This window comes from Sceloporus occidentalis, unplaced genomic scaffold (assembly GCF_023333645.1).
Source record: "Sceloporus occidentalis isolate IW3139 unplaced genomic scaffold, rSceOcc1.0.p SCAF_4, whole genome shotgun sequence".
Lineage (NCBI taxonomy): Eukaryota > Metazoa > Chordata > Lepidosauria > Squamata > Phrynosomatidae > Sceloporus > Sceloporus occidentalis.
The window spans coordinates 151,018,575-151,046,065 of NW_028316984.1; the positions used below are offsets into that span (position 1 = coordinate 151,018,575).

The 27,491-nt window shown below is 38.1% G+C and overlaps 1 protein-coding gene across 1 annotated transcript in view; it reads right to left on the reverse strand.

Annotated features, from left to right (window-relative positions):
• Positions 1 to 1,242: 1,242 nt before the first annotated feature.
• The window catches only part of LOC149314860 (CDAN1-interacting nuclease 1-like), a 174,262-nt gene continuing 148,013 nt past the window's right edge, over positions 1,243 to 27,491 (reverse strand). The window contains exon 11 of the mRNA XM_089523542.1: positions 1,243 to 2,130. Coding sequence (XP_089379668.1) covers positions 2,016 to 2,130 — 115 coding nt within the window. The 3' untranslated portion in view covers positions 1,243 to 2,015. The remainder of the gene's footprint in view (positions 2,131 to 27,491) is intronic.

Genomic DNA, 27,491 nt, shown 5'->3' on the forward strand with positions numbered 1-27,491 from the left:
ATGCAATGTGCTCTGTGTTTCACCACTGGAATCAGCATATTGCATGCAGGTTTAGGAGAAGGGCTTTCTTGGTTGTAGTGCCCTGCAGGTGGAATGCCTTCCCTTTACAGGCTTGACTGGTACAGACATTGCCCTCGTTTGGTGTCAAGTTAAAACTTGGCTATTTACCAAGCATTTCAGAACTAGGAGGAATAACTAATACCCAGAGGACAGGATCAACATTCAAAATGACCTTGATAGATTAGAAAGCTAATAAAATGAACTGAAATACAGAAAAATGTAAGGTACTGCACTTGGGGAAAAATAAAATAAAAATGAAATGTATAGATATAGGATGGGGGACACCTGGCTTAATGAGACTACGTGTGAAATGGATCTAGGAGTCCTATTAGACCACAAGTTGAGCATGAGTCAACAGTGTGATGCAGCAGCTAAAGAGGCCAATGCGATTCTAGGCTACATCAATAGAAGGATCGTGTCTAGATCAAGGGAAGTAATAGTGCCACTCTGTTCTGCCTTGGTCAGGCCCCACCTGGAACACTGTGTCCAGTTCTAAGCACCACAATTAAAAAAGGATGTTGAGAAACTGGAACGAGTCCAAAGGAGGGCAACTAAAATGGCTAAGGATTTGGAAACCATGCCCTGCAAAGAACGACTTAGGGAGCTGGGGATGTTTAGCCTGGAGAAGAGAAGGTTAAGAGGTGATATGATAGCCCTGTTTAAATATTTGAAGGGATGTCATATTGAGGAAGGAGCAAGCTTGTTTTCTGCTGTTCCAGAGAACAGGACCTGGAACAATGGCTGGAAGCTATAGGAAAAGAGATTTCAGCTCAACATTAGGAGGAACTTCCTGACAGTAAGGGCTGTTCAACAGTGGAACACACTTCCTCGGATAGTGGTGGAGTCTCCCTCCTTGGAGGTCTTTAAACAGAGGCTGGATGGCCATTTATCAGGGATGCTTTGATTGTGAGTTCCTGCATGCCAGGTGGTTGGACTGGATGGCCCTTGTGGTCTCTTCCACCTCTATAATTCTAATAAGATCATGGGTTGATTTCCAGATTATCAGTGCTTGTTTTCTTCTGTTTGAATTGCTTAGGTTGTTGTAAAATTTTTTGCATTGATTAAATGGTTGCATATTGGTTTTATTGGCTGTACCTTGTTCTGAGAAACAAACAAACAAATAAACAAGTAAGATTTCCTGGATGAGAGACCTATGTTCAAACAGATTTCACTTTATTTCACTTTAAAACACATGCACTAAAATGTCCCCTATATTTTAACATACACTATAAACATTTTTGAGTTCTAATTTCATGATCTGACATAAAACATTTTTCAGGAAACAAAAATCTTACAATTATCTTTTGCCATTAACAACATGAAAATCAGTAGCTCATATATCAGCAATTAAAATTACATTAAAAGTGTCAGTCGTTTGACTTTGTGCCTTGAAAGCCAGGAAGTTCAGTTAAAACAATGCCTTGCCAGATGTTATACTCCTCCCCCCCAATTTTATGAGTTATCCTAGCAAAATACAAACCTTAAGAATGGCTATCTAGTACTAACCAAGTTTGTGTTAGCTTGATTTTTAACACTGGCCAGAAAAAGGTTTGTGACAGAAGGCATTTTTTTGAGGTGACTTCATAACAGGGAGGAAAACTGAAAGCCACACCTTTTAGCCTCCAACATTTCTTTTGTTGAAAGTGCAAGGAGAAGCCCTCCGGAAGGAAGAAAGATTATAGCTATCTATAAACTGTTTGACAGAGACAGAAATGCTGATAATGTTTGGGCTGTGTCTGTAGCTTTTGGCTGCTTGCATCAGTAGAGGGTTGAAGTAAAACAGAAACCCTTGATGTGTTTATCTAAAGGACTAGTAGGGTGATCCCAGGCAGTAAGAGTTCAACCCAAGTTCAGTGCAGATGTTGCCAGTAGTTTATATTGGAGGGAAATAAAATTGCTTCCGGATTCTCCTTTTCCTCTAAATTTTCTTCCATTCACTGTTCACTCATGTTGTCTCAAAGAGTAACTATGTCTTCAGGAAAGCAGTCTTTCAGCAAGATACCACGATTGCGATGACAATCCAACTCCTCAATAAATCCATACCAATAGATAACTAGTCCAGGTCCAAATCTATATTAAAAAGAAAAGACCACACATGAATAAATAGATAATCACAACCACACCTACAAAATGAATATTTTAATCTATGAAGCTACACACAATTAACAAAAAGGCATGGACAAATCTGCCACTTTCACTTTGTCCTACAGTTTAAGTTTGCAATTCTGGTAAATTCAGGTAAAAAATTACTGAAACAAAATTATCATGTGTCCCTAGTAACTAAATATTTCACAAGTGTAATTTGAATTCAATCTACATTTGAATTTAAAATCACTGAATTTAAATGAAAATTTAAAATGCACTAAAATAACTTTATAATGAAAGGAGTCTTGAATCTTTTACCGTTATTTTATAAATTCTATAAGGAAGAAATGGACAAAAAGGCTTTGGAACCATCTTCCATAAAAATTACTAATAGGTTACTAAGACTCTTTGGTTGCAACATCCTTCTATAAAGTTAGAGAATATGCTATGCTATTTTTATTTTTATATATTTCAGATTTTTTAAAAGCAGGAAGAATGAATAATACAAATATAGTTATCACAATGATGGTAGTGATTACTGTTGTTTGAAACAGAATTTCTGCAAGAAGGAATTACATAAGTAACTATAAAGGCAAACAGTTTATTGCAAGTTTTTATTCTAAGAGTCTCCATACTGTGCCTTGAGGAATTCTTCTGATATTACTAAAACTGACTCATCTGCACTAGGCAATCTCAGGAAGTAGCCCATGGCCCATTTTACCCATCAGGAAGTTCAGACCCTCAGGCAGGGTTCATAAAGAAGTAATCACTATCAATCACTGTGTACAGTGATATGTTTTGCACATCAGTTTCACGTTTTTCCTACTGAGAGCACTTAATTAAAGGGAAGCACTACTTTTGGTGTAGTGTTGCAAGAATTTTACAGTGAAATCATAAATTATGAATGCTAGGTTAGTAAAAGGATGTCTAAAAACAGAACAGGCTCCTACAGCCTAATGTTATGGCAGGCTGTACAACACGAGGCCAAAAAGCTCTTTCTTTCTGTGATTTATTGTATAGTCTAGTGAACTTGCCAAAAACAACAGTACAGGATGAGCTGTTAAGAGACCATACAAGTTCAGTGGAATTTCATGTAATGCTTTGCACACAAAGCTGTCTTCACACCAACATGGTAGCCAGCTCTTGTTAATGTTTTTAATTATAATCGAAAAGTCTCAGGAGAGCTATAGCAATTTAAACACTCAAGTTGATACTGCAGATATCTGACACTGTGGGCAGTACCAGGTTGGCTTCATTACAGTGGGCTCTATCCAACACCAATATGGAACAATGTTTGCACAGATGTATAATAAATAATTAATAGATAGCAAGAGGAACAAAATGCAGTGGGCTTCTTCAACCATTTTGACTGGACAGAGATTTTCCTTTTACCTAATTGCATAATTTTGCCATATGTTGATTTATAGTTATTACAGTCTAATGCTTTTAGCAGCTTTTGTTGTGTATAGCTGAGAGATCACATCTTTCATCTGAAAACCTCAAGTGTTTCAGAACAAGTGCTCTATGAAGACTAGTTTTGTAGATTCAGAATAATTCTTTCTAAATGTTCATTGGCAGTAAGACCTGATTACAGTTGTGTTCAATCAAACTGTGTCAAGGAGAAGTCAAAAGTGCCTTTCTTTCCATTTATATTGTGAATGGGTTGCCTCAGTCTGTGTTGGAACATGACAAATTAGAGATTTCTGCTGGTGGACTGTACACTGGGACATGGATATGGTCGTTCTCATTTAGCAGAAATGGATTAGTATGTTTCTGGGTATAAAAGCTCTACACACATATAACAGTATCTGCTTTCTTGGAGACAATATTGGAATCTTTCAACTGACTATCTTGCCACCATCCACACAAATGACTTACACAGATCATGTTGTGCTCTAGCATTCAGGTCTTTGTGCTGTTTACTGCTCATCCCAAGAGTATAAAAGACATATGCGGTTTATCAAACTTCTGTTGCCTCCAGCAAGAAGTAGTAATCTAACCTAGTCTTAAAAGAAGTGTAATATACTTGAACTAGTCACCAGAGCTGAATTACTAGGGATAATAGGCCTGAATCCTATTGTTTCCAACTAGAGTAGACCCATATGTTAATTCAAAATTCAACATGGATTCAATGAGCCTAATGTAGTTGAAACTAACTAACAGGACTTGGGCCATGGTCACTATTTGGTGAGAAGGATCTAGGAAATATAGGGTACAATACAAAGGAAGATGAATGCAGATGAGTAGTGTGCATAGCAGCTGATACACTATAATTTGCATGCAACTGCAGAGAGGATGGGAGAGAAACAAGATCCATAAAGTCCATTACCTACTCATGTAGGCCCCAAACAGACGGCCCAAAATGTGTGCACCAGGATGACAGCACCACTGTTCATGCTAGGACCATGGCAATTGTACACACCCAGTCCTGATCAGGGTCACTGCCATGGTCCTGAACCTGACCGCTGCTGCGGTCCTGAACTAGGTCGCTGAAAAGGAGCATCCCCCCCTTTTTTGGATTGGCTCTTCTGGGCTGGGATGGGCTTGGCACAGCTTCCAGCCATGTTTGAGGCAGGTATCATGTAAACACCATGCCCCCAACGTGGTCTGACAGCCCTTTTGGCCTGTCTGTTTGAGACCATAGATATAAGCCAAAAACTTCTAGGCCATGACTTTGCATGGCCTGTGTCCATATCATATAGGTACATTCTTAGTATAGGTCTCTGTATGACTTGGTACCTACAGTGTTTCTTTTCGTTGTTACTAACTTCATTTACAACTAAGAACTGGGATTCAAAGGGTCTTGCAGTGTTTAAAAAACACAGTATAGATAAAAACTGTTATATAGCATTAGGTCAACCATGACTTATGGTGACCCAATGAATGAAATACTGTCTCATCAACAGCCCTGCTCAATTACTGCAAACTCAGGTCTGTGACTTCTGTTGAGTCTATCCACCTGTAATGTGGCCTTCCTCTTTTCCTACTGCTTCTCAATTTACAAAATATTACTGTCTTTTCCAATTAATCATGTGCTTTAAGCATTGGACTATGACTCTGGATAGCAGGGTTCAAATCCTTGCTTGGCTATAAAACCCACTGGATGAATCTGGGCAAGTCACCCTCTCTCAGCCTTGGGGGATGGCAATGGCAACACCCCCCCCCCCCCCGAAGAAACTTGCCAAGAAAACCCCATGGCCTTAGGGTTGCCAAAAGTCAGAAACTACTTGAAGTCACACAAAAACAACAAAAACAACAAACTTGTTAATTCATGATAAACCTAATAGCTTCAGTTTAGTCATTTTTGTTTCTAGCGATAGTTTAGGCATAATTTGCTCTGGGACCCGTTAACTTTCATTTTGGTGAATTCTCTATACGCTGAAATAGCTCTATATGTATGCCATCTGTTCGTCAGGATCTATTTATCAAAAGTACTTTGAGAATATCTTCCACTTTCCTTTCAAATTGTGTTCTTTGCATGGTCCTTAAATTCTACAGGAATATTCTTCAGATTATATTTTGGCACTATGAATGATTTCAAGATAAAAACATAGAAAAGATTACTATTAAAATGTAATTAAACTAATGCTGTTTGTCAGATAGCCTGGACCCAAGCCATGCAGCACTTTAGAGGTCATAATCAGCACTTTGGATTTTGCCTGGAAACAGTTTGGTAGCCAGTGGAGCTGTTTTAACAAGGGAGTTCTGTGCTTCTTGTAACCTGCCCCAGTCAACAGTCTAGCTGCAGCTGAAGTTACTGAACACTTTTAAAAGGTAGCCCCAAGTACAGTGCATCACAGTAATCCAAATGGAATGTAAATAAGACATGCAATGATGATGATGAGATTAGACATCTACACAAAGGGATGCAATTGGCACCAGTTCTGAGTGTGCAAATGCATTCCTGCTGCTGCAAAACTATAGGCATCCAAGTTCAAGGTTGAATCCAGAAGCACATCCGTACTGAACTTCAATTTTCAGGTGGAGTGGTGTCATATCCATCACAAATTTTTAATTCCAGTTATTCAATATTTCATTCAACTGACTATCAGTATATTTGTCTAGTTTGAAATAAGCTTCAGTTTGTTGATTTAATCCAATCCATTATTGATGCTTATTTTCCAGTTTATTGCAACTTTGAGTCTTGCGGCAGTGATTAGATAAAGTAATGTTTTCCATATTGTGCTTTCCTTGGCATTATTCATTAGACAAGTCATGTTAAGTAAATAGAATTCTGGTTTCTTATGGAACTTAATCTTAAATATTGATTGAATTGCGGTATGGACATTTCCCCAAAATCTCTCTATGACCTCACATGTCCACCACATATGGTACATTGTCCCTTTGACTTTGTTGCACCTCCAGCATTTGTCTTCTTGAAGATTATACATTTTCTTAAGCTTTACCGGAGTGTAGTACCATCTACTGTAGATTTTCATGAAGTTCTCCTTTAGGTTCTGTGCAGCTGTAAGTTTTTGTGTTCTTTTCCATATTCTTTCCCAATTTTCAAGTTGTATCAAGTGGCCAAAGTCTTGGGCCCAGTGAATCATAGTGGTTTTTATTACCTCCTTTTCAGTGTTTCTTTTAAGTAAGATTTTGTATATCTTATTTATTTTTTTTGTCTTTTTTCCAAATAACGTCATCTAATTCATTTTGTTGATCTTCTATTCCTTCTTTCTTTATATCCACCAAAAATTTACTCTGAGTTTGTGTATAGTTAAACCAATGTAGCTTGAACCCTTTTTATTGATTTCTTCTATATTTTTTATTTTCATACCGCCTGTGTCATCTTTTTCAATTAATTCTTTTTGTGATTATGGCATTTCCTTCTAAATGTTCACAGACTGTTTAATGATCTGCTCTAGAATCTTTCCTGCTGTCTATGTTTGCTGTTCATGAAGACAGTCTACCAAGGTAATCAAACCTGTGTCCATGTTGTAATGAGATCTGCAGCTAGATCAAAATAGATCTAAATAACTTACCTCTTCCAAAAACCTCTGGAAGTAGAACACCACCACACATTTCACTATTTTGCCACAAAATGGCATATTGGAAACTGGCTGATAAGTATGCAGGACACTGTGATTCAGGTAGGACATTTTCAACAAAGGACTTATGAATGCCTCATTATGACAAGCTGGAATCCTGCCTTGCTCCAGAAAGGCACTGTCCACTCACCTAGTCCACTCACAAAGGGTAAGATCTAGAAGACACATAGTAACCCCCAGATCTCTAAGAATCCCATCAACATTGTTTGGCTGTACAAACTGAAAAATATCCAAGATCACTTTACAAGAAGGAGCCAAGATTACACCCAATGGATTTTTATCAACTGTAATGTCAAAGTCAGAAGGGACCTGAGTGATTATATTTGCAATGTTCTGTGCAAATTATTCACAAAGGACTCCCAAGTGATCTCCATTCTCTTTCTGAGGTCTTCTTGAGTAGGCCCTTGTCTCTGTCAGATGGCCTTTTGCAGATACAATAGTGGAAGAGAAGAATCATTTCTTTTGCTGCTCACACTGGCATGGAATAGGCCTTCAAACAAGCTGTAGCTCATTATTGGTTGAACTAATTCTGAGTGTTCCACCAGTTACCATAAAATCTGCAAATGCAATTTTGTCTATCATGTGAAGAATTCAGCACAACTCAGCAATTTTTGTTTCATACAAGGAAATAAAGCTTCTACTTGTTACTGAATTTGCATTGTAGTGCTATGATTTATAATCTGTTGAACTATGATTTAAATCTCACTAGTTTCCCCATAAAATGAAGTATATCTTTAGGACACTGGCTCACTCTAAATATTAATTTAAATTAGCTATAGTTTATTCATATGCAATTTTTCATTGATCCCATTCACAAATAATGAAACAAAATATGGCTTGTTGTTAGAGTGTGCCTCAACTGGTATATTATTTCATATCTCCTCCACAGGTGAGAGGAAATATAATTTTCAACTTTTGATGTAATCCTAGTTTCCCTTATATCCAAACTCTGAGATTTGTTTCAACTTTTGTTTGGTGACATACCAGGTTATCAAACTATGATTTTATCTTGGCTTGTTTCAATTACCTATAGTAAGAACAAACACATTGCTAATACTGTATATTGATTTTAGCTAAAGTTTCTCTCTTCGATAGTGAGAGCAGGAAAGGATTCAAATGTTCAGGCTTGTTTTTGAAACCACAAACCATGATTTACCATTACATTTCAACTAGGTCCTGAGTCTACTAGAGTTCTATTATTTATGAGTCAGAAATATTATTTGGACAGGTTGTATCTCTTTATAATACTGGCTCATTTTCTTAAAACTGTCTCTGAAAATCAAAGGTAGCATATGTATAACATCAATACAATTACTATTCTAATTCACTGTTCAAAAAGACTTAAGTGAGGTACTTAAAACCAAAATTAACTTGTTGGCACATTTCACATTTGGCACTGACTATCAGGAACTCCTGCTGCTAAGCACTAATTTCTCTCTCATTAGCTCACAGAGTTGGAAAATCACAAACAATGTCAGTACTTAATTATTGCTGCCTTAATTTGAAAAGTCATTTAACCTTTTTTCCCTCTTTTGTGTCAAGGGGAAGCAGCAAAGAGGTCAAAGATAGAAGCAAGATCCACCCTTTTAAATTTGAGACTCACCACCATTTTTCATAGATGCATAGATGTGATATGTGAAGAATCCAGCTCAGGGATTTAAATTATAGGGTAAGCATAGAAACTTATTTATAGATTAAAGACACTGTTTAACAAATTGGTGACTAACCTTCCTTTTGTGTTCATTCTAAAGAGAGTTAGGCTTAGAGAAGTCAAGAATTGAAAATTCTAGAACCATGGTTCACTGTGATAAAATAAATCAGAACACTCCTGGAGTGCAGGGAAATGTCTTTGGAACCAAAATTCATTGTCAAGACAACAAACAGACCCTATCTGGAAAGAATACATTTCAAAGCTCACTCTGGTAGAATGATATAATTGTTTCTGAATGTCTAAGGCTGCTGCCACACTGCAAAATTAATGCAGTTTGAAACTCCTTTAACTTCCATGACTCCTTGCTATGAAATCCTGAGACTTGTAGTTTGTTGTGCCTCTCTGACAGAGAAGGCTATCTCACGAAACTATAAATCCCAGAATTCCATAACACTAAGTCATGGCAGTTAAAGTACTGTTGAACAGCATTCATTAGTTCTGGGGGACCTCAACATCCCCTTCGAGGCCAGCTTATCAGATCTATCAGGTGCGGCTCGGTTGTTCATGGATTCCATGACAGCCATGGGCCGGTCCCAATTGGTTCAGGGCCCAACGCACTGTGCTGGTAATACACTTGATGTGGTCTTCAGTACGGACCGAGAACATCCGTGGGTGGAAGTAAATGACATCTCCCCCCTGTCATGGACAGATCATTTCCTGCTCAAGATTGGACTGAATGCCACAACTCAAAAACCCCTCGGGGGTGGGGGGCCTATTAGAATGGCCTGCCCTCGAAGGCTGATGGAACCCAAAAGGTTCCAAGATGCCCTATAGGGGATTATGTTTGGGAATGATGGCGATTCTGTTGAGACCCTGGTTAATAACTGGAATGAGAACCTTACCGGGGTGATAGACGGCCCGCTCCAAATAGAAAACTGTGGTATACATTAGAATTACGCCAGATGAAGCGGACTGTGCAACGACTAGAGCGCTACTGGCGGAAACATCAGCGCTTATCTGATAAGACACTCCTTGAGAACATGTTACGTTCCTACGGAGTGGCAATCGATGCAGCACGGAACTCGTTCTGTGCTGCACGGATTGCATCGGCCGAGTCTCATCCAGCAGAGCTGTTCAGGGTGGTCAGGGAATTAACACAACTACCGACTGCCCTGAAGCCTTTATTTATTAGAACCAACTATAGCCTGCTGTGATGCTTTTAATGACTTTTTTGCTGATAAAATCTCTCAGATAAGGGCGGATCTTGATGCTGGTCTTTTGACAGAACCTATAATAGAGGTATCCAGTGACTCTGGAAACAATGTTATTCTGGATTGTTTTGATTTTGTAAATACTGAGGATGCGGACAAGCTCCTTGGTAGCGTGAAAAGGATGACATGCTCTCTCGATCCTTGCCCTTCCTGGTTGACCGTTCAGGGAGGAGATGCTATAAAAACTTCCTTACATCGTATAGTTAATGCATCTCTTCGGGAGGGGATATTTCCATCGGCCTTGAAACAGGCAATAGTGAAACCACTTTTAAAGAAACCCTCCCTTGACCCCCTGCAGATGTGTAATTATAGACCGGTCTCTTTGTTACCATTCTTGGGCAAGGTAATCAAGAGGACAGTCGTCTTTCAACTCCAAGCTGTCTTGGATGAAACCGATTATCTAGACCCATTTCAAACTGGCTTTAGAGCGGGATATGGAGTTGAGACTGCCATGGTCGCCTTAGTCGATGATCTTCGTCTGGGCATCGACAGGGGAAGTGTGACCCTGCTGGTGCTCTTGGATATCTCAGCGGCCTTCGATACCATTGACCATGGTATCCTTCTGGAACGCCTGAGAGTTAGGCATTGAGGACACTGTGCTAGTGGTTCCGGTCCTACCTCTCGGGAAGATTCCAGATGGTGAGGCTGGGGGACAGCTGCTCTCGCAAAAGAGAGTTGAAATCTGGCGTCCCCCAAGTTGCCATTCTGTCCCCCATGCTATTTAACCTTTACATGAACCCACTGGGACAGATCATCCGGAGACATGGAGCTCAGTGTTATCAGTACGCTGATGACACCCAGATTTATCTCTCCATGTCTCCGACTGATACAGTGACTAAGGATGGCGTCTCTCCTTTGCATGCTTACCTGAAGTCAGTAATGGGATGGATGAGGGAAAACGAACTCAAGCTGAATCCAGAAAAAACAGAGGTACTCGTGATAGGCACCCCAAGTCCAGGCAGGGAAATTTGTCATCAGTTGCGAGTTCAAGACCAGCAAAAGGGCCCAAGCTTGACTCAGGCTTGCATCCTTCCGAGGTCGCTAAAATGAGTACCCAGATTGTTGGGGGCAAATTGGCTTACTTGCTAATTAGCTTACTTGCTGTTCACCGCTATGATCTTTGGAATAGCGGTATATAAATAAAACAAATTATTATTATTATTATCTAGTCCTGGACGGGGGTCACACTTCCCCTAAAGGACAAAGTCCGCAGTTTGGGAGTACTCCTGGACTCATCTCTCCAGTTATCATCTCAAGTGGATGTGATAGTCAGGAGTGCTTGGTATCAGCTTCGGTTGATACGCCAACTGCGTCCCTGTCTGGACCGAAGGGACCTTGAAACTGTAGTACATGCACTGGTAACCTCTCGTTTGGATTTCTGTAACGCGCTCTACATGGGGCTACCTTTGTACCAGGTTCGGAAGCTTCAGCTAGTTCAAAATGCTGCAGCCAGATTGATTGCTGGAACTTCCAGGTCAGACCATATAACACCGGTACTAAGATCTTTACACTGGCTGCCTATTAGCTTCCAGGCTCAATACAAAGTGTTGGTTATTACCTATAAAGCCCTATATGGCTTGGGTCTGAGTTACTTGAGGGAACGCCTCTCCCCATATAGTCCACCCCGCACTCTCAGAACATCAGGAAAAAATGTATTAGTACACCCTAAGGTGAGACTAGCAGCAACTCACCAGAGAGCATTTTCATCGGCTGCACCAATGTACTGGAATAAACTTCCAGAAGAGCTTCGTATGACCTCTACATTGGATGCCTTCAAAAAGGCTTTAAAGACCCACCTCTTCCGATTAGCATTTCCTTCGGACTCCTTATAGAGACTGTCCCCCCCTGATTCAAATGACTAATTGCAATTGATAGATTCCATGTTTGTTTTACTTGATGTTCGGTTTTTATTGATTTTTATTGATGGCTATATTGTGATGGTTGCTTTTTATGATGTGAAATTTTTAAATGATTCTGTGAACCGCTTTGATCGTCTCGGAAGAGTGGTATAGAAATAAAGCATCATATTATTATTATTATTATTATTATTATTATTATTATTATTATTCTACAGAGTAGATGCAACCTTAGTCACTGCTCCATCAACACTGGAGTAAAGAACATTTGATTGCTGGGAGGCTCCTGTTCAATGTCTTGGCCACTGCCATATGATGTCTCTTAAATGTATCTTATTCCCCCTGCTATTTAACAATTACATGGCACCACTGGGGCAGGTAATCTATGGCCTTTCATATCAGCATGACTGAGACTTTGTGCAACTCATAGTCCTACTCATTCATTCACAAGCATTCAAACACTGCTCCCTTTGGCATTGTTCTCCTATCAAAGTATAGAAAGAAAAGGTAGGTGGGAAAACGCCTGCTATGTCTGGAGCCTGTCCATATGATCAGTTTTTCAGGGTTCAGAATAACTGAGCCCTTTTAGATGTAGCAGAGGCTCTTCAAACTGTCTCTCTCCATGTGAGAAAAGTGATAATGGAGGTTGGTGGTGCTAATGCACTTACTCGTCACATGTTTCAGTTTAACAGTGTTCTGAATCTTTCCATCCCATTCTAGGAAAGCTGCTAAGGTCACAAGCCATGACTGCCAGGAAAACAGGAGGCAAAATTCTGTACCCTCTATACATAGAGTCCCAGGTCAGGGACCAATAAACAATATTTATTTCAATAAACAATAAGCAGTTGGATATTGGATATACAAGGAGCAGAAGTGGTCCATAGTAATATACACAGATGCAAACTATAAAGACACAATTTATTTACAATGAGCAGGAAAATAGTAAATAGAATATATAGACAACTTGTTGTTCACTGCCTTCAGGTCAGCCACAACTTATGGTGACCCTATGAATGAAACATCTGCAAGACACCCTATTGTTGACAGCTCTGTTCAGTTCTTGCAGACTCATGTTTGTGGCTTCCTTGATTGAGTCTATCCATCTGTAAGGTGGTCTTCCTCTTTTTCTGCTGCCCTCTTCTAATGTGCATTATGTGTACAGGTTGAGTATCCCTTATTTAAAATGCTTGGGACCAGAAGTATTTCAGAGCTGGGTTTTTAAATTTTATTTTGGAATTCAAGTAGGTTAGCATGTACCTGTACTGTATTTGTGAGGCTGTATAAAGTTATGAGGCTGAAGACAGATATGAGGATCTGTGAAATGGCAGGAAGTATGGATTTGTGCCAAGTGCCATGCTTAGATTCCCATCATTTCACAGATCCTTTCATCTCTCTTCAGTTTCTCTCTCCAACCTCATAAATGCAGTATAGGTATGTAATATGCCCCTTGACTAAAATCCAAAATATTCCAGAATCAAAGCCTTGAAGCATCATGCCAGCACTCAAAACGTTTTGGATTTTGGAGAATTTCAGATTTCTGGATAAGGGATACTCAACCTGTACGGGGCCAGAAAAAAAAAGCCATCTACCCTAACTCTACATATATACCATGATCAACCCAGAAATAGCATGACCAAGACATAGGCTAAAATGAAGGTGCAAGGATGCAAGGACAAGAACAAAATTGCAAGACCAATTTTGATATCAAAACCTCAATCAATTAGGCAATAATCCAATCATTTACCAAAAAGACCAGAATATTTTAGCATCTTGGCATAAGTACTGCTTTCCAACTGAATTGAACTGAAATCATGCTCTCCAACGAGTAGGCCTCATAGATAACCTTAAGAAGTGTGTACAATATTATGGTATGTGTTTCTAGGCTGTTAGAAGCTGTATTCCACAGGAACTTGCAAAGAACATGATTTTGTCACAGAGAGACATTTCTTATTATGATGAAATATGTTCCTCTACTGTTCAAAACCTCAAAAATCCCATGCCTGTGAATCAAATGAAGCCTGCCAGTCTTGCTTCTTCATGCTGGCTTCCTTTATTGCATGGATCTACTGCTCCCTTCTCCATCAGTAGCTGGGGAAAATTAAAAGATGTCCTGCAGCCAGGCTTGAAAAGGTGGGCTAAAGAACAGTGAGTGCACTGCAAGCCCTCTTTTAATATCTGACCTATCTTTTGATTCAGTTATACATTTCTGGTTTCAAATATGTAGTAGAAGCTTGACACAAACCTGAAGTGGAATACAGACAAGAAAATATAAACAGTCTGGACCTACTGAATACTGATAGTTCAACAAATACACTCTTCCCTCCACATTTGTGGCTTTGACTTTTGTGGATTTGATTAATATGCTCTCTCTCTACAAATCTCTAGCTCTTCCAGAAAAATTCTGCTGCAAGTTGACCATAAAGTTGCACGGGAGGACCTAAAGATTCAGAGAGAAAACACTTCTCTAGGTATTTGTAGATTCTGCAACATGATTCTTTCTTGCCTGCTTATTTTTATCTAATTCTATTTTGTATTATTATCTATTGTTTTATGAGTATTTTGTAGAATGTACGCCATTGGCAGGTTTTATTTTTATCGATTTTATTGTTTGCATGTAGAGCGCTGTGTAAATCTACAGTGCTATATAAATAAAGTATAATAATTATAATTATAATTATAATTATATGGTCAAATTCTGGCAGATGTTGTCCACAGAGTTTTGCTGGAGGACCCAGAAATTCCTAGAGAGGTGTTGTTCTCTCTGCTTAAAAATGTACTGTTTATTTATCTATTTTTTTCTTTTCATTTTCATTGGGCTCCTGTGCCCCCAACCCCTGCAAATGTGGAGGGAGAAGTGTACATGAAGGAGTAGTTGTAGGTCTTCAAATTTAACTTCATTTTATGGTGACCCTACCATAGTGTTTTCTTGGCAAGATTTATTTAGGGGACGTTTGTCTTTGCTTTCCTTTGAACCTGAGAGAGGTGATTTGCAGGCTGCATCCGCACTGCAGAAATAATCTGCTTAGATACTGCTTTAACTGCCATGGCTCAATGCTATGGAATCCAGGGAATTGTAGTTTGTTGTGGCACTAGAGCTCTCTGACAGAGAAGACAAAATGTCTCCCAAAACTACAACTTCCAGAATTCCATACCATTGAGCCATGGCAGTTAAAGCAGTATCAAACTGGATTATTTCTGCAGTGTAGATGCAGCCCCAGTGTATTTACATGTTTGAGTAGGGATTTGAATTCTCCTAGACTCTCCTGGAGTCCTAATCCAACATTCAAACCACTTTATCAACCTGCCTATGCTTCAAAATCTTGAGGTCTTCTCTTAGTGCCTGTCTTAACAGAACGGTGTTATGCATCTGCTAAGGAAAGGGCCTTCTCTCTTGAGGCAACCCGGAATTTCCTCTTTAGTGAGACCTAACATCACAATGTTTCCCTCATTAGGATAAGACTCATTTCTTGGTAATTTAAAGTGTCATGTTTCATAATCTGCCTCTTGTTTTAAAAAAGTTTTTAGATTTTTTTTTTGCATTTATCTTTTGATTAAATAATTTTATAAATAAATAAGGGGATCAATAGACTGTAGCAAAAATGGTGGGCATACTTTGTCTGGCTTATACATGGTGAGATGGTTTAAAACTCACCCAGGCACATGGGATACTTCAGCTCCCCAGAGTCACATTCCATTGCAGGATTCACACAAAACTAGATCTGCATAGCTGGTATTTATGACACTGTCAGCTGAAGAGTTCTAAACAATGACCCTGAATTTCTAACACTGGCCAGGTACAGGTATGTTTTTGTTTTGTTTTATACAGACATAAACAATAGTGTTTTAAAGACACAAAATGTCCTTGTTACAATTTGTTATTTTGTTTAAAAAAAGGCTGACAGCTACTCAAAACAACCATTCTACATCATATGAACACATGTTTTCTGCTTTTGGATACTGTGGAATATCCTTGAATCTATACCCACAAATGCTCCTGCGGAGAGGGGACATTTTTATATCCTTCAATACATTCTTATTGATTTTCAACTGCATAAAAACACTGAGGAACAGTGTAAAAACATTAGAGACAAAAGTGGGAGAATTGTGAATGCAACAATTCACTGCATCACAAATTCTGTTTAACCTTATAATTTTGAAATGTGTTTAAATACTTTGGGCTAAATCCAAAGATAAGTCTCACTTAGGATAAACCCATTAAAATCATTCTGATTTAAGGTAGTAGTGACTAACATGTCCAATACATTTCAATGCATTTGAATTCAATTCAGCCCATGAGACAAATAGAAGGCATCAGCGATCTATGGTTACATAGATGGGAAATAACCCTAAAGACTTTCCAAGGAGCTCTGTAACTCACCTTTCCAACCATCCTTGGTGCAAATGCACTAGAAAACTGTAATCCTGTTAGTCATTACTACTGACTCAAGGCCTACAAATAAGCTCAGGAGCCCTACTTCTTCCTATGACCCTGTGTCCTGGATACTTGGAGTTTCTTGCCATCTCTGTCCACCACCTAGCTGCTAGTTCTGGAAGTTCTTTTCATATTTATTTGCCCTGGGGCCCAATGTAGAGCAATGACACTGTGTGGTCTTTATAGAGACTTATTATAAAGATCCTTTGAGTTTAAAGTATCTTTGATGTAAGGAAAATGATTTGCTGAGAAATAATAATAAAAAAATCCACATTAATTGAAGTCTCACATTCTTGGCACTCAGTAATATGAACTCTGCATTATGAAACATCAAGGGATATTTTACAATATTTGTTGCTTACTCATCCTTTAAGCTGTGATGGTAAAATGGGGACTAGTTCTGGACAAATTGCGACTTTCTCTATTTGAACAGCATAAGAAAAACTTGTCTGTAATGGCAACATGTCAGAAGAAAAAAGAAAAAGAAAAAAAGGGGCTTCCCTCCATAATTTTTTTCCTTATTGTCTATTTTCAGTCCAAATTATTCATGTCTGCTAGCCTTATTCTTGAACGGCCTCAGGAAGAAAAAGCCTTCTATTGTCTAATTTCTCCAAGTCATATATATATATATATACATACATACATACATATATATATGTATGTATTCATTGAGAAGAATCAGAAGAAATATTTTAATTAAGCTTGTAACTAGCCGACTTTAAAGAAATGCCAGGCTGCAAACTTCCAGGGTGACACAAAACATGAGACAAGTTATTGAGTAAGGTTAAACTGAGGTCCAGGCATCCAAAGTGCTGGTGAACTCCTCTTGCTGTTAGGTGATTAATCGGCGTTTATTTTTGGAGCTTGAACTAACAGGCCATCCTGGGGCCAGCGAGATGATATTATCTGAATAATCTCTGCCTGCCTTGTGCCAGGAGGAGAAACCGTTTTCTCTCTCTCTCTTTACAGCTGTTGATCTGGCTACAGTCCTGGCCAGAGTAGTAAGATGTGCCAAACACAAAATCTCCCCTATGTCGTATTGCATGTCATACATCCAAAGGTGATTTTGAGATGGCCTGGCTAGGCCTGAAATAATGTAGTCTTTACTGTGAGCCAGGGCTAAAATGGAGCTTGCTACAAGCTCCCTTGCCTGAGGTCAACTCATTATTTTTTTTTAACCAGAGGAGGTATTCCCCCTACTGGCGATGGATGCTGATCTCAAAAAGAATATGGGCAGAATATACACTTCAATCTTGTATCCCCTGCCTTTCCTTGCCCTACAAATATTAAGCCAATGTGCTTGGAACTGCATAGACCAAGGATTCCTAAGCACCCATATATGTTTGAGTCTATTCCAGGTAGGACTGCCAGTGGATTTAGCCTGTGATTGTATCCATATGAATTAATTTTTTTAAAAATATATAGCCATGAGACATATGGAGGACATGAACCATCTATGGCTATATAGATGGGGCAGGACCTTAATGGGCCTTTGCAGAAATCATAGTACAAAATAATATTGCAAAATACCAGTTGTTTCAGAAACAGGGTAAACACAGAACTTACTACTAAAATTTAGCAATGTTCAATGTAGACTACATCACATTTCACAAATGATTGCAGAGTTTGTATGTGTGTTTGTGTGTGCGTGTCACAGAGAGAAAGAGAGAGGGAAGAGACATCAGAAAGAAAAGGGAGGGATGAATGTACAGCATCAGTTTGATCCAGAACCCAGCTATTATTCTCAGATTTGAGTTCATCAGTTTGGTTAGACCTTCCCCACATTAAGTTGGAGTTCAGAGTCCAAATCCAAAAACACAAAACAAAACAAAAAAAAAACCCACACTTGAATTTCAAATTGGATTTGAGGGAGTAAAATAAAGTAAATAAATAAAACCTTTTTATTTGGTCTTTACAAACTGCCCTACTAGGTAAAAGGCACCAATAAAGAGATAAATTCTTTCCTTGAAACTGAACATGGTGTATACATTCTGTGGATAAATAGGACTCTCATTTCTAAACCTGTCAGTCTTAGACTTTCCACCTGCTCTACTTTTACATTTACATTTTTAAAGCGTATTTTAAAAGCATGTCTAATAGATTAAGCATTATTTTTAACCAAGTTCAAAGGGAAGGGGGGCATGCGGCTTTGCTCATGCTACCTGATTTCACTATGGCAACAGAAGAAAAAGGGTAAATTCAAGAGATTAAAAGAGCTATAATTCCAGTTGAAGGAATAAAAGTAAGAATTAAAATTCATTTGTAATTCCAGGTAATTTACACTACCTCAGAACTATAAGTTAATTTTAAGATCCCTGGTTTCCAAGGGAAAGGATAAAAGTAATATATTATAAAATAGATGAAGAAATTTGTGTCTGATAAAGCATTGTTTTCTCTTTAAAGTACTTATTTGGTCTTTCTTAAGACACATGTATGTGTTCTATGCAAATGTATGAAAATGTTGGTATAAATATGCTTTTTCTCTTAACTGCTCTTCTTACAAATACTTAGGAGACTTGATAATTCTACAGAATGGTGGAAGTTTTAAATGCGTTTTTGATCACATAACACTTTTCTAGTTTTCACGTGAATCTCATGTAACACTGCTTTAGCATGCCATCACTCATAGGTAAATTAATTGATTGATTTTAGTGAAGTGTCAGCTATGAAAAAGAGTAAATATATTTGTATTTTGCAGGCAAATAGACTTTATAAGCCAGCTTTGGGGGAAAAAAACAGCTTTTAAAACACTATGTAAAAATATCAGCTCAAACTATCAATAAAACTATTAACAAAACGATATACCACTGAAGACATGTTAACTTTCTAGTTAGAATTCCCAAAGAGTTCAGTGGAGTATTTCTGTCCCATGGCCTTAGCAGAGAAAATTAAACAAAAACAGTCCAGCAAAATGTAAACAGAAATTCTATACCTATGGACAATGGAAGCATGACATGGTAAATTGTATAGCTGTCCTCTTAATGTATTTGTTAGGCAATGCTAACTAAATGCAATAAAAACTGAATGAAAATGAGGTTGGAGTTATCTCATTGAGGTTTTCTAAAACAAGCCACAGGCCCAAATCTAATCCCTTCCACCAGCAGGCTTGGGCAGTTCAGGTATATCTTAGTTAACAAAGTAGATATGTTATTGGATTTATTTCTTTAACAAAAACTTTGGTACCAGAAGTAGAAATAACATGAAAATAATAAGACTAGGTTCCTACATCACCAAAAATAAAAAAAGAAAAAGAAAAAGAAAAGAAAAAGAAAGAAAGAAAAGAAAAGCAGTTCAACATGTTTTACCAAACTTTTTATTCAAAACTAACACTGTGCACGTGTGAAATGAAGCAATCAGGTACACCTTGCATAAGTAAACAAAAACATTTTGAATCTTCCAGAGACCACTTGGGTCTCAAGATCTAAAACAGAATATCAACTTAGATCAATGGGAAAGACTGTGGAATAAAAGGCCGAAGTACACATTGTCTAATGAACTGAAAGAGAACTTTTTCAAAATGAAGTTCAGGTGGTACTTGATGCCAGCGAGACTAGCCAGAATGTATAAAGAACTCTCAAATAAATGGTGGAAATGCAAACATGAGGTTGGCACTTTTTACCCTGTATGATGGAACTGTAATCGAGTTAACAAATTTTGGAAAACTGTTCATGGAATTGTGAAAGAAATCTTACAAGTTAAATTATTCATGGACACAAAGCTTTATTTGTTAAGTATGTGTAGTAACGATGATTTAGAGCACAAATACGGCAAATTATTATTTTATATACATCAAGTGCCAGGATAGTGTTTGCTAGCAAATGGAAATTAGAAAAACTTCCCCTCGGTGGACAAATGGTTAGCTAAACTAACAAATTTGGTTCAGTTAGATAAACTTACTTGTTTGTTAAGAGGTCAAGATTGGGAAAGACATGGCGAAATTTGGAAACCGCTATATGAATACTTAAGCAAGAAAATGATCAAGATTGAAGAAACTTGATTATATTTTGTAAGCTAAACTGATTAAGGAATAAAAACGGTTATTGTCAGATGAGTCATACATATGGAAATAAGGTTAGGTGAATGTAAGCTTTTTGTATATAGGCAGATACGAATTTAGAAATTCTGAAAATTAGGAAAGGGGTTGGAATGGTTATGAGCTTTAATCACAAAAATGACTTATTTGGAGTTCAGGAAGTCATATTCCTGTTTGGGTATATTTTGTATTTGTTGTGAGTCTTTTTTGTTGTGTGTAATATATGTTGTATTCTTTTTATGTTGTGTGATTAGGTCTTGTCATATGATGTGAAGGTGATGTTAATGTGATGGGATATGTGTTATTTTTTTAATAAATCAATAAAAGGGAAAAAAAGAATCTTCTAGAGACAACTTGGAAGCTTCCTAGGATGATTTTTTCTTCTTCCAACAGCCTCTGCTTACTTATGATTTCCATTTTGGTGGAGGAAATTATAGGTCGATGGTTCCCCCCCCCCCCCCACAAAAAAAAGCCAGGGTAGCTGGTCAGACAGGTAAACCTGCTTTCTTTTTGTTTTGCTTTTCACACATGCTCAATAAGTGATTATAATGACCGCTGTTCACCTTGCCTGTTATATGTAACCACACACAGCTACAATAGGAATGCCTAGAGCAAAATCCCATGCAACCATGTTCTTGCAGCCCAAAACTAAGAATGAGCCTTTCTATCCAACACTAATAATGCAAAAAACCTTCCAGCTAGAAAGAAGATCAGAAAGGGAAGGAGCTGGTCTGGTCTTCCTTAAAAAAACTTTGTAAAAAGGAGCTTTTCTGTCAGAGGCTTTGCTAACTGAGTCATGCCAGTACCTAGAAGGTTTTTTTCAGTTCTCTAGATCAGATTTAGAGAGGAAGCAGCTCAGTCAGTGGAAGAAACCTGGTTGGATCCTGGACTCAGTATTGTTGTATTCTCTAACGACTAACAAACTATAGTTTATAATTTGCTGAACCTTCTCTTCAACAGATTTGTGTGGGATACTATTTTTTTTTTTTTTGAGGGCATGTTATGTCTCCATGTCCCTTCAAGTTACATGTTGACTTTTGGCGACCCCAAGAATTTCATAGGATTTTTTTTTAAGGCAAGGAATACTCAGAAGTGATTTTGCTAGATAGGGTCATCATAAATTGGAGTCAAACTGAAGGCACGTAACAACAAAGTTCTGCTTCGATTAAATTTTGACATGCCATCCACATGTAATGCCAAACTTCAATGTTTCCTTTAAAAAAAGATGATATTTTAATCCAATACAGTCTTACATTTCATATACTTTATGTGGCACTTGGAAAATACAGTGGACCCTTGTTATACACTGGGGTTTGGTTCCAAGATCCCCCATGGATAACAAAATTCGTGGATGCTCAAGTCCCATTAAATATAATGACATAGCAAAATGGTGTCCCTTATAAAAATGGAAGATCAAGGTTTGATATTTGGAATTTATACTTTTTTGAACATTTTCAAACCGTGGATGCTTGAATCCGTGTATAAGAAGGGCAGACTGCACATTTTTTTCTACCTGGAATATGTTGGTTCATATTAACTACTAATACAGAAGTGAGATGAGCACTGGGACAGTTCATAATACCATGTCCACCCAATCAATGGCCCTAGCTTTTTGTGGTATCATTCTGTGACTGCATCCTTCTGTGAGACAAGAGGCTATGCTGATAGCAGCAGTGCTGCTGGCAGGGTCTCTCATGTCAGACAGGGTTTTACTGAGGAGCCAAACTAAATGTGCCAAACAGCTACTGAGCAGCAGTAGTGTGTGTGTGTGTGTGTGCAGGGACACAGTAAACCCCTTTTGAATTTATTTTACTGTGAAAACCTTATGATGAGCCAATCCAGTGTAAAACAAGAGGTAGTGCCAGAAGATGGAATTCCCAGGTTAGATGGTACTCAACAAGCTACAGCAGAGGACAACTACGAATATAACTGTGGCTCATGTACAAATGGACATAAGTTGAAAAGGTGTTCATCTTTTAACATGGTTAGAGGTGAAAGGAAATTCTGAAGGTGCACAAAACCAGGATTCAAATTCTCACCCAGCCATGCAAACCAACTGTGTATAGTCCCCAGGAATGAAATTGCATACTGGATAATGGAATGCACCAAAGAATTTCAAAAGAAAACCAGTCTATGCATTATATATTATAGCAAGGCCTTTGATCGTACAGATAATGAAAAAACTATGGACCACTTGGAAAGAAATGGATGTGCTACACCAACTGGTTGTCCTGATGCCTAACCTATACTCAGGAAAAGAAGCTACTGTTAGGAAGGAATATGGAAGAATGGAATGGTTTCCAATTGGCAAGGGAGTCAAGCAAGGCTGCATTTTATCAATCTGTTTAACTTGTATGCAGAACATATCATATGTAAAGCAGGATCACACTTTGAGGAAAGAGGTGTGAAAATTGGAGGGAGGAACATCAAGTCTCAAGTCAAGTCGCAAATATCTTCAAATATCAAGTAGAGTTGCTAGTCTTTGCAAGATACTTTCAAGTCAAGTCTCAAACTGAGTCTCAGGTCTGGGAGCTAAATATAACAGAAAAAGAGGTTGTGGGTTATGTGTGTGGGATGGGGTGGGGTGGAGTTTCAATAACTAGAAAATGAAAAAGGTGTACGTAAAGTTAGGTAAAGTAAATTCTCAGAGGGGAACAGCTAACATGTTAGGCAATGGGCTTGAGACAGGAGAATCCTTCTAAAACTTTAAAAAGCTTCTCTAATGTGCAGCAGGGACAGGCTGCTGTGTAGGCTTTTCAACTCCTACCTCAAGCCCATTGCCTAATGTGTTTGCTGTCTCAGGATGAATGCTGGTAAGTCAGTCACTAATAAATATACAAATCATGAGTCAATGCATCATTTATTGCCCAGTTGAGTCCAAGTTGAGTTATTGGATAAAACTGAATCTGCATTAATCAATTCAAGTCTACATCACTGGTTCTACAGATACTGCGGACTACTGAGAGACAAATTAAATGGGTTCTAGAGCATTTATCCCTGATAGCCAACATGACTAAACTGAGACTGTTGTCCTATGGCCATATCATGAGAAGATATGACTCACTAGAAAATAAAATAATGTACGGTAAGGTGGAAAGGAATAGGAAAAGAAGAAGGCCACATTATTGATGGATAGACTCAATCTATCTGACCAGACCAGGGCTGTTGATGATATTGGTGACCTGAAGGTGTCTCTTTCATAGATCTCTATAAATCAAAGCTGACTTGATGGTAATTGACAACAACCATATTCTTAAAGTATCCAAAGGCTTTTAAGATACACTGGTATGGCACATCAGGACTGACTACTGATGCAACACGCTGACTAATATACCAATTAATATCTAACAGTTAATCTATTGGCCTGTACTAAAGCCACTTTTTGGCGGGATACAAACCGCCGCTTTGCGGCGTTCCCCCGCCGGCGCCATTTGCTCCCGCGCGGAGCAAAAAAGAAGCTCCATTTCGGAGCTTCTTTTTGCGGCGCCTCTATGATGTCGCGAGGCGCCGCTGGCGCATTCGCGACGTCATAGGCGCCGCGACACGTCTGGATGCTATGCGTCCAGTACGTAAAGATGGCGGCACCCATGTGGAAGGGGCGCCGCCATCTTGTACGTATTGTATACGTACTAGGGTTAGGGGGGTGCGGAAGCACCGCCTCTTCCTAACCCTAGTACGTATACAATACGTAATATATGGCAGTTTGTATCCCGCCTTTGTAAACATAAAAGTTACCATCCAGAAATTAATTGATATGGCAAAATGAAATTATTAGGTCACACAAGTCGGTGGCAAAACTTTCACTGATGTTAATGAATCACGATTTATTAATTTACTGAACTGTCTAAATGAGGACTATTTCATACAGTATAGAAAACTGAATTCAAATTTGCAGCCATGTACTGTATATTCAACAGGAACCTGCAACTAATGTCAGTTCTATTACAAATGTACCTGTATGAAACATGTACAAGTTGGGTATCCTTTATCTGGAATGCCAAAATCCGAAATAGTCCAAAATTGTACACATAGGTGGCTGAAATAGTGACACCTTTGCTTTCTGATGGTTTCATATATTTAATGTTTTGATTCGGATTCCATCTCCAGATTATCTCATTATGTTTATGCTAACATTCCAAAAAATGTTTGGGGAAAAACCCAAACCCAATGAAAACCACTTCTTGCCCAAAGTATTTTGGATAAAAGATACTCAACCTGTACCTGCTAATACAGTCATTAAAATCTCACCTTTAAAATTTTTTTGGTTATACATCTGAATAATTATTGTAGAAAGATGTTTAGAAACTGAAAGAAGTGGAGGAAAAATACCTTCCTTACATAATGCCCTGGTCTGGCACAACTCTTATGGAGGATAATGGCCATTATGTAAACAAATTCTCATGTTAATAGGTTAAGTGTTCATGAAGTTGATAAATGTGAAGCTAATATAATCAGTGGCAGTAAGAAACCATACAATTGGCTGTTGGCAGGGCTAATCAGAGCTTCTACTTTTCATAGGGGTAAAGTTTCAGAAAGATGTCGACTCTTGGCCTTTTGACCTAGATGAGAACTTGTACATGCCAGCCTTCCATTCTGCCAAACAGACTGGAACTTGGAGTGCAAATCAGTAACATGTGCCCTTCACTAATAGAACACATGGCTTTAAAATTAAACTGCAATGTGATCGAGTGCTTCAGGATATTTTAACAGTTAAAAGGGAATTGCTCAGATAAAATGTTTAGGTCACATCTTTTATTTCCCTCTGCTCCTCCCCACTTAAAAACCCGGACAAATTCAATTGTATTGTATTTCTTTAAAATCTGCTGCAATAACAAAAAGTTCAGTTAATTATTTCATGGTTGATTGATCTAGAGGAAATGAGGATGTTGTGTGTGTTTCTCTACAGTATATACCACTTATTAGATACATAGGTTTGCTACATCCAACCAGCTTTAAAAAAAGATGACTGGAAAAATAACTTGGTAAATACAAAAATGTTATGCAAAACAGCAAAAAGGCTTACAGAACCATTGAAATTTCTAATATATCCCCCATACTTTCACTCATTCTTTCTTTCCACATACACAAATAATATATGTATACTAAATATTTTAACTGTGCAATCCTATACATGTGCAATTCTATGTAGAAATAAGTTTCACTGATTGAGCAGGATGTATTCTTGTATAGTCCAGTGTCTACAGGACTTTTGCATCAATAATATTTTTATTAAAGCCATGAAACAAAACCTGAAATCCTGCAAGCGAAGAAAAAGAAGCGTAACCTGTCCTCATTTTAAAGGAATGTGAGTGGAAGGAGAAAACATATACTGTGAACTCTAGTACAATGCAGTAGTGGGAAAAGTGAAGTACTACAATATATTGTGAGTTGTTTTATAATATATATGATAAATAAATATTTATGCATGGAATGGAGATGTGGATCACCAAAATGAGTTTGCCAGCATGGAATGTATGACTGTGTAAGCTGATCTCATCTTGATGTACGTGATGCGTGTGGCATTATTAGGTTTGCTGAGGACCAGGAAACTGCAATGAGAAGTAGGATTTTTTTTCACCAGTGTAGAGAAGCCCTGAGAGCACAAGAGGGAGGGAGGGAGGGAAAAATGGACTACTGTAACTTGGAAGAACAGGAATAAAAGAGACCAATTTGCTCTGGCTTAACTATGATTGAAGATATTCTGATTTGGTTCTAGCCAGCTGGCCTGGCTTACTTTCATTGGTTTAGTTCCAGTTCATGTGGAAATATTTAAATATTGTCCATATTACAACAAAACTTTGTCAAGTGCAGGAGAGTATTTCAAAGCACACCAACTACATATATGTTGGCCCTTAGGTCAAAGATTAATATACAGATTTCAGTTTCAGCATTAACTCCAAAATGAAGTGAAAGTACACAAGCAACACAAAGTATGCACTCTGCAAGATTGTGAAACCCATTACTCTCTTCTTTGCCTCACTAAGATGTTCACTTAATATGGTGAGTTGCAGCTTTAAAGCACTATGGTTGCATTAAGTGTGCTATTGACTAGACTTTGAAAATGACAGCAGCTTGGATAAATCTTCTACTACTCTTTCTACCTAGTCTTTTCCCTTGCCTGCTGTGGATTTCAACCACAGTCCTGCTTGTCAGATTAATCAAGAACCATACGGGCAAGGTACTGCAATAACTTGAACTTTTCTTATATCAAAAGTCTGTTTTCATTTCAGTTCAACAGTCACTTCTAAACATTGTATCTTCTGGTTCCAGTGTGGGACACATGGAATTTTGATATGATTTTGTGTCTAGGCTTAGGTTTCATTTGAATTCTCCAAACTATTTCCATATTGTGGTTTTGCTGATTATTGTAATACTTTATGCAGGCAGGTTTTCCTCCAGAAATATGGTATCAACACTAGAAGTTATTCTTTTATTACTTGTAAAAAGTTTTCCCCTGAAGCAAACATTTGGTAGAGTTCTGACCTTATCTTAAAAAAAAATAATGAATCATCAGCTACCACTGAGAGTATAAATGACCATCTTAAAGTAAAATAATCACAGAAAAATACAGCATTGTGCTTTAGCAAAAAACATCTCCCATCATAGTAAAAAGCTTGACAAAAGATGAAGCAGAAGAGAGGCCAAAGGTACGGGTTAAAAAAGAGTAGGTATGTCTATGAAAACCCTACTCCTTGGGAGAGAGGGAAAGAATGAGAGCAATAGTGCCAAGAGATACTATGGATGTATTTCAGATGGTGGAAGACATACATTATTATGATCAAATGATGTGGTTCTAAGATTAACTATATTTCAATTACATCCCTTATTTTGGACTATACATTTTTTTCTTAAACTAGGCACGCACAGAATTTACAGAATTCACATTATGATAAACTGAAACCAGAATAGTATCATATTTTTTTCTTTAATGAGGACTTTTCTAAAATATGAGGGAAACTATATTTTAGTAATTGTTTGGTGCATATTTGTAGGAAGTCAGTTTTCATTTCTTCGTGGGTGCATGTGTAACCCTGACAAATGCATGTATCCACATA